The sequence below is a fragment of the Agelaius phoeniceus genome, chromosome 4 (genome assembly GCF_051311805.1).
Source record: "Agelaius phoeniceus isolate bAgePho1 chromosome 4, bAgePho1.hap1, whole genome shotgun sequence".
NCBI lineage: Eukaryota > Metazoa > Chordata > Aves > Passeriformes > Icteridae > Agelaius > Agelaius phoeniceus.
This window is the reverse complement of record NC_135268.1, coordinates 58,701,066-58,718,924: the sequence shown is the minus strand read 5'-3', so window position 1 is coordinate 58,718,924 and position 17,859 is coordinate 58,701,066. Positions and strand designations below refer to the sequence as shown.

Sequence of the window (17,859 nt, the reverse complement as noted above, 5' to 3'; positions counted from 1 at the left end):
AATACTCCTGTGTATTACTAAGCAACAAATTTAATTCATCCATACAACCACTTTTCTACATATACTTTTCTAGGGGGGGCAGAGTGAATAATTAATTGTTGTAACCCTGGAAGTAAGAATTGCTAATTGTGTATTGAAATTTCTAGTGTTCTTGGCGCAGCATGGATGAAAAGTAATGAAAACAGCACTGCACATTTTTTCTATCCTCACAGATGCCAAGGTACCCATCAGTGGTACTGTACAGTGTTTAATCTCTTTCTTGATTACAAGTATGAAATGTGCCTTTTTGCCAAATCTACTGCCAAAGTCACTTTTCCAACCAAACAGTTCCTCTTGGAAAAAATATTAGATAACTGAGATGAAAGCATTGGCCATGTGGAAGTGTTCTGCCCTTCCTTCCACCTCTGCCCCAGCAGTGAGATACAGTGGCTGTTTTGTCTGAAGAGATTGACAGTGATCTGTTGCTGTAGCTCTTGCTGGCTGTTGGATGTGAGAAGAGGTACATCTCTTTGCTGGAGGTACATCTCTTTGCATGTGTAACATTTTTTTAGGTAGCTGGGCCCTGTTGGTTGAAATGAAATGGGGATTCAAAGCAATTGAAGAGGAACTATCCTGTCTTAGTAGCAGGCTGCTGGTTGCACATTTTCCTGCCTTTTACACTTAATGGGTTAATAACCCAAGAGTCAACTTCTTCATGGGTTCTTTCCTGCCAGCAATCATAAGCATGATCTGATAAATGTGGTCATTCCCCCACTTTGCTTTTATGTGGGCATAAAACTAGTGTAGAGTTAAAAGGTACAAGGGTGCAGTTGTCATCACTGGAACTCAATGTACAAGTCTGACTTCAGCATTAACAGAGAACTCTTTTGAAAAACACAGAAATTGGATCATTTACAAGCTTTAATGTTCATACTTACATATCACCCTAATTTATCAGGCTGATACATATATTGAAATTCAATGGGAATATTACATAGCAAATAGATATAAATATACAAAACAGTTTATGAAGCAAACCAGAAATTATTTCTGAACCAGCCTGCTATAAACATGCTATTTTTGAAGATGTACTACATGCAGTGCAGCTTAAAATTAATTTAACAAAAAGCATAAAAAACTTTTAAAATTACATTATTATATGCAGAACTTACTTTAAACAGCTGATGAAGCAAGCGTATAAATGTACAGAAGGAAGATATTTTTTCAGCTGGTGCCAAATTGACAGAACATATCAGAGTCCAAATTCCATATTTAATGAAATTGTGGAGTGATACAGTCTCTTCATTAAAAAGTCTTTTCATGTAACTGTATCCAAACTTTTCGTTAATTTTTTATAGAAGTTGTTTAAAAAAAAGCATTTTCCTGAAATTCATGCCTATAACTCCATAGTTACTAGATGTAAGAGAGAGCAGATATTTCCTAACTTAGAAATTACTTTTTTTTCTTCCCTTAAATCATCTATTGGATTATCATTCCTAAAAAGGAAACTGGAATTACTTTTATAGAAATTCTGAGAAGTATGGAAATAGTTTGCTTTAAAATGAAAAATACTTAGTAAACCATTCTTGATGCTGAGGGTCTTGTTTTTGGTCATCTTTGGTTTGTGGTGGTTCATTGCCATGTGTCCTGTGCAAACAAATAAGCATTAGCATCACCAACCTACTTACTTACAATCTTATCAACATGTAATACTTTTCCCAGAAAAACTCATCATCCCATGAATGGTTCTGTGCTCACATGAATGGATGAGGCCAAAAGGTGCCAGGTACAGTTTTAGTGGGATCTGTGCCAGCCAGGTAACTGGACTAGCAGCACTGATTGTAACATGAAGAAAAGCATGAAGCAGAGTTTAACAGAACTCTGCAGAAACATTTGAACATAGTTCTTAACTTGACACCCCCAAAAAATTCAACAAAAGGATGCTTCAAGAATATGAAGTCTTGAAAATCAGAGAATGGCAGCTGCAATTCACTCTTAAAAATACCAAATTTATGCATTAAAAATGTTGGGTAAAAGTTCTACTTGAAATGGAAAGATTTTTCTGAACACTACCTGGCATTCATAATCAATCCTATTACATAGTCCCTGATTTTCCGTCATTCAGGATTTTTTTAACATACGATAACAAATAGGACTTAATTTATGACTGACTGATTTAAAAGAATTAAGGGAGCAGCAGCCAAGCTCAGTCTCCTTGCACGTTTGTTTCCCTCTAAAACAGAAATCCCATTTGCCTTGGCAGTCATCTGGCATGACACAGCATGTTTGTATCTTAAAGAAGTGGGAATTGCCAAAGAAGATCTAAGCCTTTGTCCCAGGTTGTTTTTGTCAGCAGTCAGCACCATCTGCCCCCAAGGAAAGAATTCTCTTGCACATAATTTACAGAATAACTAAATCTCCACCAGGAGATAGCTGAGAAGGCTAGATTTTGCCCTGAAATACAGTGGCAAGGTTTGGGGATTTTTAACTGTATATTAGCTACATACATTTTTAACTATTTCTTGAAGAGACAGTTTATGTTATAAAACACTGAACATCGTTTACATAACTCAAAAATTTGAAGAATTAAAGCTCCTCAGAGAGAAAAAAACTAAGTTAAGTATCTGCTAATCAGTTTTGAAATCTTTAAGCTTTGCCAAATGATCAGCCTAAGTTCATTCAAATACTTCTTAAAATAAAAACATGCCATCCACATCTACCAAGTGCAAGGTGAGGCAATAAAAATAAGAAGGAAGACACAAAAGACACACAACAGAACCATTGAAAGATGCCATGTTCACAATTAACTACATTCTTAGTAAAATACTGGCAGCTCCTTTTCCTTTTTTTGTGTGTATATGTGTGTGTGTGTGTGTGTGTGTGTGTGTGTGTGTGTGTTTTGTTTGGTTGGTTTACTTGGGTTTTTTTTTCCCTACCAGGACGGGTTGCAAGCAAAAGGTCTGTTGGGCAGGGATTATAGCCCACTTTTGCAGTAAAGTTCTGGATCTGTCTGTAGAAAACCAAACATACAGAGTTCACTGCACAGTAGGAACCTTACATCGTTGTGTATTTCATGTCAAATGTGTTTGAATTGCCTACAAGATTCTAAATATGAATTCATTTATCATCATACAAAATGGACAAATACCTTGTGGCAGCAGTGCTGTCTGAGGACTGTGTTGATGGAGAGCCCACCCTGAGGCAGCCAGAACTCCGGTCTAAGCTTGTAGATTTTGTTATTTGAGGAGCACTTCTTTTTGATCTCAAGTCACAGCTCAAAAAACTCTTTGCGTAGGAAGCTAAATTCGGAACACTGACAACACGACTGGGCACCTCAACCTTTTTCTTCTGCTTTTTTATTGTAACAGAAAACTTCATTACATACACATTTTTTACAATTTATTCTATAAAACCTTAACAATACCTCATTCCCAAATACCTTACAAGGAACACCCAAATAGGAAGATTTCTATATTTTTCTATAGGAATTTAAATTAAATTTCCAGGGTATGCTGTATCCATGGATTTTGTCAGCCAATTAAAACAACATGTATTTGACCCTGAGATTTTAGACACATGAAGGTGCTTTCCACCAACTTGACCTCCCTTCTTTCTATGGCTATTTGTAGAAATATCATGCAGAAGGGGTGGAATGACAAAGGGCAGATACCAAGCAACTCAAACAGATGCATAATTTGCCTTGATGCATGCAATATCCTGATTAGCACCTCTCAAATCTGCAAGCAATGGCCATGCTTATCCCAGTGGAAGACTGATGTCAGAGTTCTGGTGTTTTATATTGGCTTAAAAAGTTATCTATGTTGCATATATACTTCTAATGAATTTCTCCTATGCTCAACAACTGACTGTAGGTTGGCCCTGGAAAGAATTCTACTGAATATCATCATAAACATGGATAGCATTTTTATTGTCCTGGTATGATTCAAATAGTAATAAAACTATCACAATTTGTGATTTTAATTGCATTGTTCATCTTACCTTCATGGAGGGAGTCAGGCATGCTGTATTGGGGTTGAAAGAAAATGACCGATTCCTGTAAGATTCAGTGTTGGCTGAAAGTGAATGCTGACATTTTCTTCCTTCCTGAAGAGAAACAAAGTTACATGTATGGAAACATGTATTTGTTGGAAGCTCGTATGGAAAGACACATTTGTCAAAGTATTCCAGAACAGAAACAACCAACCAGAGTGAAGCAATGTGTGAAACACTGCATAGAGCCTTGCAATAGATTCCAAAATAGGTATGTCCATATAAAAAGCAGTCTTACCACCAGCTGCTTGATAATCTCTTCTCTCTCACTTAATTTGTCTTGCAGACAGTTTATAAGGTGTGTATCTTCAGGCCTGGACTCCCACTTTATTGACTTTTCTTCTAATTCTTTAAGTCTGTACCAAAGAAAATACAGACCAGAAAAAAAATTCCTCAGATTAGGTTCAAGAGAAACCTTGGATGTACTCTGCCCTATGTTCCAAGCCTAAAATACAGGGACATAGCCAGGCCTTTCCAATAAAGCAGGATTTTTATAAAATGGGCACCTGTACATGGTTTATGTAGAAGTATAGAATCTTCTGGAGTTCCAAAATAAATTTCCAGGGTTAATCCACAACACCTGTCCAGTGTAAAATCCAGCCCCTTATTTAAAATAGTAACAAGCTTGCACATCATATTGCTAGTCTAGTTTCCTAAAGAAAGAAATCAGTGTCAGAGAATCTATACATATCTATATTCATCTACTTGTTCTCTTTTCTGACCCAGTAACTTTGGAATCCTCAGAATTACTCAATTCCTGTAACTTTCATGAAGATAAACATGGATATGCATGCTGCTTTAGTACCCTGCAAAGTCAAAACCTGTAGTCTGAGTTTAGCTTTTAAAATTCCTTAAATTTCCTTTTTTTAATGTGTGGGTAAACATTTTTGAGAGGACCACCCCTGACTCTTATTACCTTAGAGTTATCTCTGAGTTAAAATAAAAAGATAAATCTTTACATCTGAAAGGTTTAAAGGTTAGAGGCCTGCTTACATGCCAAGTCTCTCTTCTGGACTTCTGCTGCTTCTGAACAGTTGGGATAAGAGAAAAGAAGGAGGGATATATATATAAGGGATTATTTCTGAGGGGTCTCTCCTGTTCAATCTGAAACACCACAGAACTTCAATCCACAGGGGGCTGCAAACTGCATTAATTTGCATGAGCATCATTTTCCTTGGAAATTTTTAAGGGAGTGAGAATGAGGTTAAGAAGCCTTTACTCAATGATGCTGCTCTGCTGAACAAAATTAACAACAAGATCATGGATCAAGGCCTCTGGTGTATCTGTAACATAGAAGATTTTACACTTCATAAAATTTTAGATCCTACATGCAAATTTTAATTTAGAATTGTTAAACTTCATGTATAGTGCTTTAGATTAAGCAATATCCAGAATTTATTACAATGTGTCTGGGTCTTTTTGGTTTGCAAAGACAATACCTATACACTTCTATTTTGATACATGCAAGTTTTAGTTAAGCATTGTAAAGCTTCATTTATAGTGCTTTAGATTAAGCAATATCCAGAATTTATTACAATGTGTCTGGGTCTTTTTGGTTTGAAAAGACAATACCTATACACTTCTATTTTGATACATGCAAGTTTTAGTTAAGCATTGTAAAGCTTCATGTACAGTGCTTTAGATTAAGCAATATCCAGAATTTATTACAATGTGGCTGAGTCTTTTTTGTTTGCAAAGATAATACCTATGCACTTCTATTTTGATCCTTATAGTATTTTACTTATGATTAATAAAAAAAACTATACGTACTAAGAATAATAAATAGAAACAGAACTCATTGCCAGCATGAGCCAGAGTTTATTGTTGAATTACTTACGCAGTTTCTAAGGAGAAAATCTTTGCTTGGAGATGTGCCTGAGTGCTGCTGAAATCAGATACTATGGTTTCAATTTCCTTCCGGTGATCTCCTTTCAATATGTCCAGTTCTTTTTTATGCTTGATATTGAGGTCTTCTACCAGTAGCCTTTCATTGGTATTAAAATATGTCTGAATTCTCAGGTTTCAATATTAGTTTATTATCATTGATCAAAGCATACAGTTTTGAGGAGTTTTATTGACTGCAAGGGTAGTTAACTGGGCAAAGATCTGGCTTCTGCCTACAGATTTGACATTTTGGTTGCAATCTGAGAAGAAAAATTTTAACACTGAGGAAGAGAAAAATTATTTTGAAAAGTACTTGGCCTTCACCCTTCAGGAAATTCAAGGTCTATTCCTTATAATGGTGCAATTGATATTCTGTCGAGGGTTAGTTTGTACATCAATCTTAATGACAAAACATGACAACAAAGTACCATAGGAACTTATTTGTATTAAGCAAAATCATGTTGAAATATCTGGCATTTTAACACGAGGCTCTCATGATATATTTCACTACATCATGACACCAGAAACATTTAATACTGCCTATCATCATCCTAAAACTAAAAAAAAATTAAAAAAAACTAAAAAAAAAAAAAAATAAATCTAGTTTCTCCCCTTGAAATTAGAGCACAGCCATGGAAGTGACTAATTTGGCATTTAGCATAAAATAAGCAGCAGAAGAATAAGGGTAAAAAAAGGAGAAGGATCCCTTGAAATGAATATTCAGGAGTAGAATATTCTCCTTCAGAAGACCCATTTGGTGACTTGTTCTCTCTTCCCATAAAAACACCACTGTCTGCTCTTTTCCTCATCCTTGTAAAAGCTTTCTGTACTGGAGGTGGAAATCACACAGTTCAAGAGAATGGAAAGAGGAATTATTACTTTGAGCAGATTATGGGTTTCACTTACTTGGCAAGAGTAGGACTAGTAATTTTAAGTAATTTGTTATAAAAATTTGTCACACGCAAGTAACAAGCCCCTATCAGCTTTCAAATCAGAAAATAAACTGGCATAAGACAGGGGCACTGCTGTTAAAAGTAAAAATACCAATTACTTATATGCACCAATTTAACTACTCCTCTACTCAAATTATTAGTCTGGCGAAAAAAAAAAAAAAAACAAACAAACCAAAAAAACCCAAGAGCTGCAAGTTAGATTTTCAAATATTCCATGGGTTAATTTCAGAGCAGCCTGTATCAGAGGCTTAAGTCCACTCCAGTGCTTTGGTCCTACCTCCAGTTATTTGAAGGATTTCTCCTTATATAATTTCCATTAATGCTTCCTTTCCAAATGCTTACTGTAGTAGAGCTACACCATTCATTACCTGTAAAGAAAATCCTCCAGCCCAGCAGCCTTAGCATTTGAGGCCTTTTAGACCTCAGCGCTGACACGTGAATAATTCTTCTCTTCATGAACAGAGTCTCTAAATTCCTTCAAGGTAGCTTGAGGGCATTAATGAAACTCTCTGGTTTGCAATTCTCTCTATTGATCTGGCTTCAAAAGCTTGAAATGAAATTCACTTTGAAGTAACTCTCCAAAGAGTGCAATGGCAAAAAAAAAAAAAAATTACTCATTCTTTAAATATCTACTGACTGGTAGACAGGAATGGAATTACTCTGGCCACTCTGACAGTCTGCAGAGAGATATTCTATCCATTGAATGCTTTTTTCTGGACTATATATGCCATAATTTTAAAGATTCCTTTAAGGTCACACTCTTCAGAAATCCTTTTATATAAATGCTTGTGTAGTTAGGGGCATATATCCTGCACCACTGCAAAAATGGATTGAAAGATACCCACACACCAGATCCCTCAGTCTCTCTGCAAAGAGAATGTGTTAAGTATGTTCATCCATAAATTTCAAAGGATTCAACACCCATACAAATGCAGTGGGCAGTGAACCCAGTCTTGTCTCCTTTGTAAGTCATGCCAGGGGAGGTTTAAGTTAGACAGTAGAAAGAATTTCTTCAAAGGAAGACATTGGAATGGGCTGCCCAGACGTGTTTAAGGAAAGACTGGACGGGGCACCCAGTGCCATGCTCTAGTTGACATGGTGGTCACAGGCTGGACTCAAAGATCTCAGAGGTCTTTTCCAACATAATTGATCCTGGCATTCTGCACTTTTTCTGAACAGAAATGGGAAGACCCTTTTGCACCAAGTGTGCTGAGCCTCTGGCTACACTAAGACATGGTTTACCTTCTACAAGATGGCCAAGACTGCAGTCACTTTGCCCCTCCTGTGTCCTGACAGCCTCTCACAGTGCCAGGCTCACCATCAGCCCAGAGGCACTGTCACTATCCACTGGCACTGCCCTTACTTCCCCTGGGCAAATCTGGCTGCTACAGCCAAAGCAAACTCTTACAGGGAGTATATGGCATTCTCAAGCGTCCCCTTTGGAATTAACAGTCCATTGGTTTCAGCTACAGAGTATGTATAAAAACCTGATATTTACTCAGAAACTTCTATATTCTTTTTAATAGCTCTTTGGTGAGTTTGGGATTTATGTCTTCCAGTGCCTTTGAAAGGCTGACATCATGCATATTTTCTCAGGTCACTCCTGGGGGGATACAATAGACATACTTTTCTGTAACATATAATGAACAATTAGTTCAAATGCATCTATTATGGCTGGAGGAAAATGTGAAATGAACTACTGCTTTTGCAAAATTCCTAGCTTCTAAAATTAGTACTTTAGAAAGGAAAGATTCTGACATGCATCACGCTTAGAACACCACTCACTCTGGCATAATTATTGAATCTCTGATAGCACTGCCAAGTGTGAATTCAAGGCAAACCTTCTATGCTGTTTATCTCTATCCTGAAGCTGTGCAGCTTCTTGCTTCTGTGTCTCCAACTCAGCACTGAGCAGCTCCATTGTGTCCTTCAAAAGTAAATTCTCTCTCTTGAGTTCAGAAATTTCACTCTGACATTTTTCCAGTTCATCGTGAAGAGATCTGATCTGGCTTTGGCTACTTCCTTCCTAAGAAAAAGGCCAAATTTAGTTATTCACAGCCTCTTATTTTTAATGTTAACATCTTCCTGGATTTGTGTGCATTGCATTTTTGTGATCTGATTTTTCAATTATATGTGCAAGACAAAATCAGGGATCAAAAGTTTCTAAATATAATCTATAGTCTCTACAGAATTTATTTTATTGTAACATTCATTCATTTACTTCTTTTGTAGATTCTGATCTTTAATTGGAAAGAAAAAGCCTGCCCACAGGGCAAAAAATTATAAACATTTAAAGTGAGACATAAAGGCAGAAAACTCATTGCATTTCTGGAAGAGACTGTATACTTTTATTATCACTAGAGAGAGAAATTTGATATTATTGCTTTTGCTGGACACGACATGGCAATGAAGTACAAACTGGTCCCTTGCCTGTTGCTTCTTCAATGTCCTCACACTCCTCAGCTCCATTTGTAATTCTTCTATTTGCTTCTTTAGGTTTGTGCATGATGTCTGCTGCTCGGAGAGTTCCATCCTTAGAGATCCTAGTAACAATCAGACAGTCATTTAGGCAGTCAGAGGCCAGCTGGATGGGGAAGGCAGATACAGGGAATGTAGATGAAAACATTAATTCATTACATTTTGCTTTGTTCCTCAACTCCTTCCCCATTAAGCATAATGGCCTCCTATTACTAGAGAGGTAACTCAGCTGAGCAATAATAAGGTGATTTGGAGCTACAAAAGCAATTAGTCCACATCAGGCTCAGAGAGATAATTCTGTGGTGGTTGTATTGCAGACCACATCATCACCATTGTTTCTTCTAATCTTGAGCTTTACTGTTAATTCAGCTGGTCTACAGAGGGCCATGAGGCAGACTGAGGAAAGCTCTGTTTGTGTTAGAGAAGTACAATGCTTATGCAAGCTTATCTGTCATATACTGCAACTTTTGGGTATATTAGGTACAAGTTTTTCAAGTACAAGAAGCAAAAAGTTTTTATCTCTGTTGTCTCCCTACAATCTTTCTTGAAGAAGAGAATCTTTTTTGAAGAAGAGAATCTATCTATTTAAAGTCTAAACTTCAGAAAGCAAGAAATCTTTCAAGAAAATTTTAATTACTAGTGGAAAAAATCCAAGAATAAAATTCAGTTCGTATGTAAAATACTTTTAAATTATTCTTTATTTAATTAAAAAATATTTTATAGATGAGCTTTAATAACCTGAGATTAAACCTGAAGATATTACACATTTTGCTAGTGCCGTGTCCTGTTTAGTTCTTAACAGTTTTGAGCACTTTTGAAACTGACTCTCCACTGCTGAACTCAATGGAACAGACTTGAAGCACATATAAAAATTCATCTCAACATAGAAAAAGAAAGGGAAAATTATATGAACTAATTATAATTTTCCAATCTAATATGCCTGATTATGCATACTTAAATGTTGTACACCATACTACTCTCAGCAACATTTTGCTGCTGACAGTTGAGAGCTTGGTTAACAAAGAATATTAAGACTATATTGTTGAAATTGCAGGGTATGACAAAAGAGATTAACAAAGATCTGAGTTCCCAGAAAATGGGAAAGAAAATGAATGGGATGAAAGTCAGTGGTTCTCAGCATATATATAATCAAGCAGTAGGAACTGTGCATGACATGAGACACTATACCTAGCAAGAGGGCTTGCTGCTTTTGTATCTGCTCAAGTTCATCATGGAGTTCTTTCTTTGCTTTCTCTTCCAAGGTTTGTATTTCCAGCCTATGAGACTGATGTTGGATCTTGAAAGTCTCATTAAATTCCTTTTTCAAACGTTCTTCTGCCTCCTGTAAGCAAAAGTCCCCCCAAAAACAAAGTAGTTGGAGCCTGTTTATCAGCTTGTTGTTTTACTTGTAATGCTAGGATGAATCTGACCTTCATTTAGAACTTTCGAATTTTTGTAGAACTTTAATTTTCATCACCACTTTACAAGACATTTTATCTTTAGAATTTCAGTATATTGCATTAACATTTTGTCACTAAAATCAATTCACTTGAACCTTTAAAAGCCTTGGCTATCACTTACTGAATTGATTTCTTGAAGGTATAAAAGGCAATACACATCACTATATGTGTCTATTATACTTCTTAAGTATTTATGTATAAATTAATAACGGATGAAACATAATAAAACTGAGTTCTGTTAGTAATACTCTCAGGAATTCCCTTGTATTTGTATTGAAGTAGGTGCACAGATAAAGGAGCTTATATTCATTGCAACCTAACTGTAGGATATATTATATTCACACTGTGGTCTAAGTTAAAATGTTAAAATTATTAAAAAACAAAACAAAAGTCCCACAAACCACCAACCAACCCACCCGTCCCAGCCTGATGATGAGGAAGTTTAAAAATCCCAGAATAATTCATTATATGCAACAATAGCAACCCATCATTAAATTAATTGGAGGTAACTGAGTTTTGATAATTGGCTCTCACTCAGATGGTTTACCCCATAAATATAAATATTTTTTTAACATTAGTATGTAGTAAACGGACCTTAAGTTCCTGATTCTTGCTTTTCTCCAACATTTTTAAGACTTTTTGATGTGATGCCTCCAACTGCAGTTTAACATTCTGGTTTTCTTTAATGGTGTTTTGAAGATCCTGCAAAAGTTTCTCTTTTTCTTTGTTGGACTGTAGATTATGTTTCTTCAGTGACTCCTTGAAATTATTTGCCTGTTGTTCTAATATTTGCTTCAGCTGAGCCACCTTCCAGAAAAGTAAATCAGCAGGACAGGATTATTAGCTGCATTCACAATGGAGAGGAATTATGTAAAGTTGAACACATTTTATGAGCTTGTCTTGCTCTATGAAAAAATAGCAAGATGCTTGTTTTGTGCAAGAAAACAACACTTTTTTCAGTGAAGAATGACAACCCTTTTGCATATAGTGTCTGTTGCTTATCAAATACTTTTTAAAAATTTCAAATCATCTTCATCTCATATGTTCAATTTGCACAATAATATGGCACAAACCAGAAGGCAGGCCTAAGGCTCTGCTGAAGCTATCTAACAAAACTGATATATTTAATTTGAAACAGCACCTAGCTTCACCTGCCTCAGACTGAGTTTAAGTTCACTATTCATCCAGTTTTTTCTTGGCTTCTTCCACTGTGTCATCAAATGAAACCAATTTTCCTGATCAAACTAGTGAAGAATAATTGCCAAATACTATTTGTAATGAAAAACATTAATTGCCTTTAATATATCTGTGTAATGGGATCTGTCTGTAGCCTGGATACACTCCAAGAATAGGCAGATGCCAAAGCCACTTGCCAAGCATACTTTTGTTTCAAGAGATGATGAAATTTTTTTTACTTTTTAAAGAAATATGTGGTAAATCATAAGATTTAATCAAAGGGGCACTTTGGTTTCTGGTTACAGGCAAAAAAAACCCTACTTTGTCTTCACACCTATTGAACTCAAGCCAATATTTTCCTATATAAAGAAAAGAAACATTGAAGTTTTTAGGTACTGCAGTTCCTCATAAAACTAACCTTTGATGTGAAAGACTTAATGCTGCACAGTGCCTCCTATCAGCTGACACAATATGCATTAGCATCACTACACCCAAGCATGCATTTTTTTATGGGCTTCCTGAAAATAAAGGGACTGAAAAAAATGTGTCAGAAAAATAGACTGTATATTTTATAATAGAAAAATCTGAAACAGGAAAAAGGTTACTTGGAATACTTCTTAAGCAAATCAGTCACCTAGGCAGGAGAGATGAATAGAGGCCTATACAAACTTAATCTGTGGTCCCAATGTTATAAACTTCCCCAACTCTTCAGAGACAATTATTGGCCCAAAGGACTTCTAACATGAAAGAAAAGATCATACTAACTAGAAATAGTCTGAGCTGGGAACACAATGTAGTAAGAAATCAGATGGAAAAGTAGTTTTAAACCATTGTTTTTCAGTGATTAAGGGGAGAAGTTCTACAGAGACGTATCAGGCATACAAACATGTTCTTTCTCATGAATCCTGGTGCTTCTAACATATTAGAAGTTAAGAAACAAACATTTCCATCCTATCAGGTTTCCTCCTCCTCTTTTGCAATTAAAAATGTTTTCAAATCAACCAGTGAAAATCCTTCTCTGGAATGTTTTGCAGTGTCCAAGTAATTTTTTGCACTTCCTGACTTCTAAACAGATAGCCAGACCCTCAATTTGCTGAAGTTGGTAAAGCAGCATTTAAGCCAATGAAGCTCTGTCAAATCACATCAGTCCAGAATCTATTTGGATGTTTTCATTATTAACAAAGCAGCAACACTCTGGAATTTTGTTTTATAATGTCCTCCTGCTGCAAAACAAAAGTTCTTGAAAAAACTGTACTTTTAATTCCATTACTAATTCACTTTTATCTACCAGAATTGCACAAAGTGATCTCAGAGATGCAAACATTACCTAACATAACCTAAACAGTAATATGGCATAAGAAGTAAAACCAAAATAAATTGTATTTTACTGTTTTTTTAGGCTTATTTCAGAGTTACTTCAATTAAGTTTTCAGTAAACAATATTCCTAAACTTGTGGCAATTCCTGACCAGAGGAATTTCTGACTGTGTACTTTGGCTGCTATTTGGTGGAATCTTCAAGATGCATAAAAACTCTGGACGTTGCTGTGCTAGCATTGTACAAAGATGTATCATGGCAAGTTGATGTTTGCACTGCCATTTTATGCATATTCTAATTCCAGAATAGAGCAGAATCATAGAATATTTGGAGCTGGAAGGGACATACAGGGATCATAGAAGTCCAACTCCTGGCTCTGCACAGCCCCATCCCCAGGAGTCACACCATGCCCAAGAGCATTGCCCAAACACTCCTTGAATTCTGCCAGGTTTGATGCTGTGACCACTTCACTGGAGAGACTGTTCCAGTGCCCAACCACCCTCTAGGAGGAAAACCTATCTCTAATATCCAACCTAAACCTCCCCTGAGAGCTTCAGACCATTCCCCTGGGTCTTGTCACTGGTCACCAGAGAGAAGAAATCAGTGTCTGCCCCTCCTCTTCCCTCATAAGGAAGTTCTGGACTGCAGTGAGGCCTCCCCTCAGTATCCTCTTCTCCAGGCTAAACAGACCAAGTGACCTCAGCTGCTCTTCATATGGCTTTTCCTCAAGACCCTTCACCATCCCTGGAGCCACTCTTTGGACACTTTCTAATAGCTTCATATTTTTCTTATATTGTGGCACCAAGATCCTTTAACACATGCTGAAGAGATCCTGTAGTTCAAAACCAAGGAACTGGAGGGCCCTAATGAATTAGCATTCAACCCACACAGGATCTCACATCTTTCCTTCCAGATGACCAAACAGATGCAAGTCTGATTTCTTTATCCATAAAAATCTTACTAATACAGAAATACTGACACTTTGAAGTGCAACCCCAGAGAGATGAAATTATCATTCTTCTGTCTGCTCTTCACAATGCTCCAGCTATGTCAGGCCAACCAAAAACGGGTCTTAGGCAGCCAAGGAAGCTATTTTTAGGTCTGAAATTGTATCCAGGTTAGAAGTGGATTAGTAACAGCACATTGCCTAACCTTTGAGGCGGAAGCTCTGGGCTGAGCCATTGTGAAGGTTTCCAGATGGGAAACATGCCCTCACTGAAACATAGCATTATAGAGTAAATGGTGCTTTCTTGGCTGTGAATATTCATGTACCTATAGCAAGAAACTATTACAAGTTGAAATGACTTCACTACCCTGGCAATATTGCCAAGTAATTAGTTCAGAAAGTAACTTCTGGAGTAATCAAGAAAAATGCAAAATTTCTCTTCAAATGGAGCATTTGCTCCTTTTTCAGAGCAGTCAGATTCTAAGACACAATAAAATGTTTTTTAGTGTATCTGTTCATATTTACCATGGCTCTGTGGACATAACATATGGCATGCTATCTACTATTTAGTATTTATGTTTATAGTGGCAATAATTTTCCACCACTCCTTGCTAATTTACCATGATCTTGTGATGCAAGTGGATGAGCAGTTAGAAAACATAAGTTTCCTTCATATTTTACTGTCCTGAACATGTGACTTCAAGAAAAGAAATTTGATTACCCATGACCTTGTTTTTGCATCTGCAAAACCTGAGGAATAAACCTGAATGTTGTAAACCTTTCACTCTGAACAGGTTAACATAGGTTGGATTCACCCAAAATTCTCTCAGAGAAGAATCTGTAGGAAACAGTGGCATGCAGAAATATGTAATGAAACTCAAAAATAGCCAGAAATTTCAGAACATTAAACTACACTTAAATTCTGTATTTGTAAGACTGGGATATAGACAGAATGTGACTGTTTGATAACAGAATGTACAAATATGTTTTAGAGGAGAAATGAAAAAGAAACACCCATGCTGCACTCATAACTAGTACAGCTAGTGTAGCACAGATGGGAGAAAAACCAGGTGTGGCTTACCATAAATGAGCACAACCCATGGCCTGATTGCTGGAACATGCACACCAAGGGGTAGTAATGGCATGTGGGAAAGTGGAGGCAGGAAGAGGAGGACTGTTTTGCTTAGCCTCCTCATAACCCTATCTGTCCTTTCTCTGTCTTTAACCACTCAGCAAGAGCTTACTATGGCCACTGAGAAGTTACAAATGCCAACTGAAGATCTACATCTTCATTTTTTGCAGAGTTGCTGCCACACAAACTCCCACTGAACTTGAGGGAAGTGAAACTGGTTAGAATCAGTGAAGATACATCTCTATGAATTACAAAAAAATCAGAAAGTTAACAGGAGTTGTAAGGAAGATTCTAATCTCACTTTGTCCTGTAAACAAACAAACAATCAGAGTCACTCTGCAACCTTGATATGGCCAAACTCCTCCCCTTAGCACATCTGCACAGCATAATATATATAGGCTTGTCAAAATCTTCATAGATATTTAGAAGCTGTTATTTCTATCTGGAGTCCTTGCATATTTTATTGAGTGATAGACACAACAAATAGTATTAAAATCTAATCCAGAATCTCTCAGATGGGAGGAAAAATGAAGAGACTTTTTTTATTACTGCATTACATTTATGCCCAGTTTACCTCCAGTGAAGAGTTTTGAAGTTTCCCAGTAAGAACTTCTTTCTCTTTCTCTAGTTGCTTTAGTTCACACTCAGATTTTCTTTTAAATTCATCTAGCTGTGTCTGGAGCTCCTAAAATTAAAAAAAATAAAAGAAGAAAAGACAAGAGCATGCAATAGATGGGACAAAACATGCAGCATGAAAAAGAACACTCTTCTTCTACATTAACCTAGATAATACAGCAGTGTGCACAACAGTACATGCTACTGTCAATTAATGTCAGTTGTGTTATTTAATTTAAAATATATAAACAGTTTGGTTTGCTTCTTTCTAATATTACTGTGAGACAATACAGCTCACATTATCCTAACCTTCTATGAAAGCTTCCCTAAGGTGTAAAACTACAGCATGAAGAGTCAGACTGTTTTGCCTAGAGTGGTGTTAATCTTCAAAAAGAATTTAGTATGCAAGAGTCACCCACAAGACCTGAAAAACTGTAACTATATATTGGCCATATAAATAACAAGATGACTAATGGGCAATTAGTGGAAAGAGAATCAAAAGGAAGCAATATCTGACAGCATCCATAAAGAAAATCATGGTGAGGAATTAAAAATAAAATAAAATAATAATTAAAAAATGAGTATTATAAAATCACCATGTTGCTTGAAATAATTAAAAAATCAATGAGAGCATCAGTTGCAAGACAGTGACCAAGAGCTTGTAGCAATTGTTTGCAGCAAGTGCTAGCAATTACTTGTAGAAAGACTGAATGTGTAACTTCTAGAAATTTCCTGAAGTGATACACACTACAAATTCATTAGCGTACTTTCTCTTCCTATTTGTGCAAATTTGCTAACTCAAAAAACATTCTACAGTGTCTTCATGAGCTACAAATGAAGGAAACAAGAAAAAAAACCCAACTATTTAACACCTCCCCCATCCTGTACAGCTCCTTCTCACATACCCCTGTGTAAAACCTGGGTAGCAATTAAAGGATGGAATTAAACAGATACATGAATATTGTAAGGGAGGAATTAGCTTTAGTTTTGCCTGTACAAAAAGGAGCAGATGTGTCTTTTTGATTAAAATGTGAAGATCAGGTGCAACATTCCCACTTCAACTCTGTCAACTGACTTTCTTCTCTGTATCTTAATTTTTCTATCTGGAAAAATAGATATAACACTTCCTTAACAGCTGTTACAGGGCTTGGTTGAATAAGAGCATCAATAATGAAAAAAATTGTAATTTTATTTGTTTTACTAACTCAATATTTTCCTGATTAAATTAATATGATTATCTAAGAAGATATTATTATAAGTAATAATATTTATTGCCTATAAAAAATAAATGTCTACTAGTATGCCTTTTTTCTAAAGTTTGAAGTGCTTGATACTTAAATTCAATCTGACTCACATGAAGAGCTTCAGCTGGCATAACTTAAGAATACATGTACAAGCTAATAATAAGTAGAATACACTATATAAAAGGCAAAGCAATTTCCATGACGCTTCACTAGTTTAACTATGTACCTTGAAGAATTGCATCTTCAGATATTGATCAAAAGTGAGCCATTCCATAAGCAGATAAAATAATTTACTCACCCGGGTTTAATTTTGAGAAATAAGATTGTATAAATGTAAAAACTCCAGCAGTTTCATGGACATAAATTCTTTTGGCAAGACTAAACACAATTCCTAGTCTCCAAGACTGAGCAGGTACTATGAAGCTCAACATTTAAGGACAGCAGCTGCTTGTTTTTTATGACTTCACAACTTGTCAGCAAGTGTTTAATTATTCTCAAGTAAACGTTGAACTCAGAAAGTTATAGCAGTGTTAACTGCAGAAAATGAGTAGAAGTTCATTCTTAGCACCAAGAAGAGTCTAAAAACCACTTGACCAGTAGCCTTATTGTCCCATTCTACAAACTGC

General features: G+C 36.2%; 1 protein-coding gene across 6 annotated transcripts in view; it reads right to left on the bottom strand.

Moving 5' to 3' along the window:
* Positions 1 to 882: 882 nt before the first annotated feature.
* FAM184B (family with sequence similarity 184 member B) overlaps positions 883 to 17,859 on the bottom strand; it is a 36,127-nt gene continuing 19,150 nt past the window's right edge. The window contains exons 3-12 of one of the 6 annotated variants that reach the window (XM_077177679.1): positions 15,949 to 16,059; positions 11,399 to 11,611; positions 10,533 to 10,686; positions 9,297 to 9,409; positions 8,708 to 8,892; positions 5,867 to 6,013; positions 4,268 to 4,385; positions 3,979 to 4,083; positions 3,128 to 3,351; positions 883 to 1,626 (exon numbers count right to left, since the gene is read on the bottom strand). In XM_077177679.1, the coding sequence (XP_077033794.1) occupies positions 1,536 to 1,626; positions 3,128 to 3,351; positions 3,979 to 4,083; positions 4,268 to 4,385; positions 5,867 to 6,013; positions 8,708 to 8,892; positions 9,297 to 9,409; positions 10,533 to 10,686; positions 11,399 to 11,611; positions 15,949 to 16,059 (1,461 nt within the window). In that variant the 3' untranslated portion in view covers positions 883 to 1,535. The remainder of the gene's footprint in view (positions 1,627 to 3,127; positions 3,352 to 3,978; positions 4,084 to 4,267; positions 4,386 to 5,866; positions 6,014 to 8,707; positions 8,893 to 9,296; positions 9,410 to 10,532; positions 10,687 to 11,398; positions 11,612 to 15,948; positions 16,060 to 17,859) is intronic. The other 5 variants (XM_077177681.1, XM_077177680.1, XM_077177683.1 and 2 more) reach the window with 5 other exon arrangements.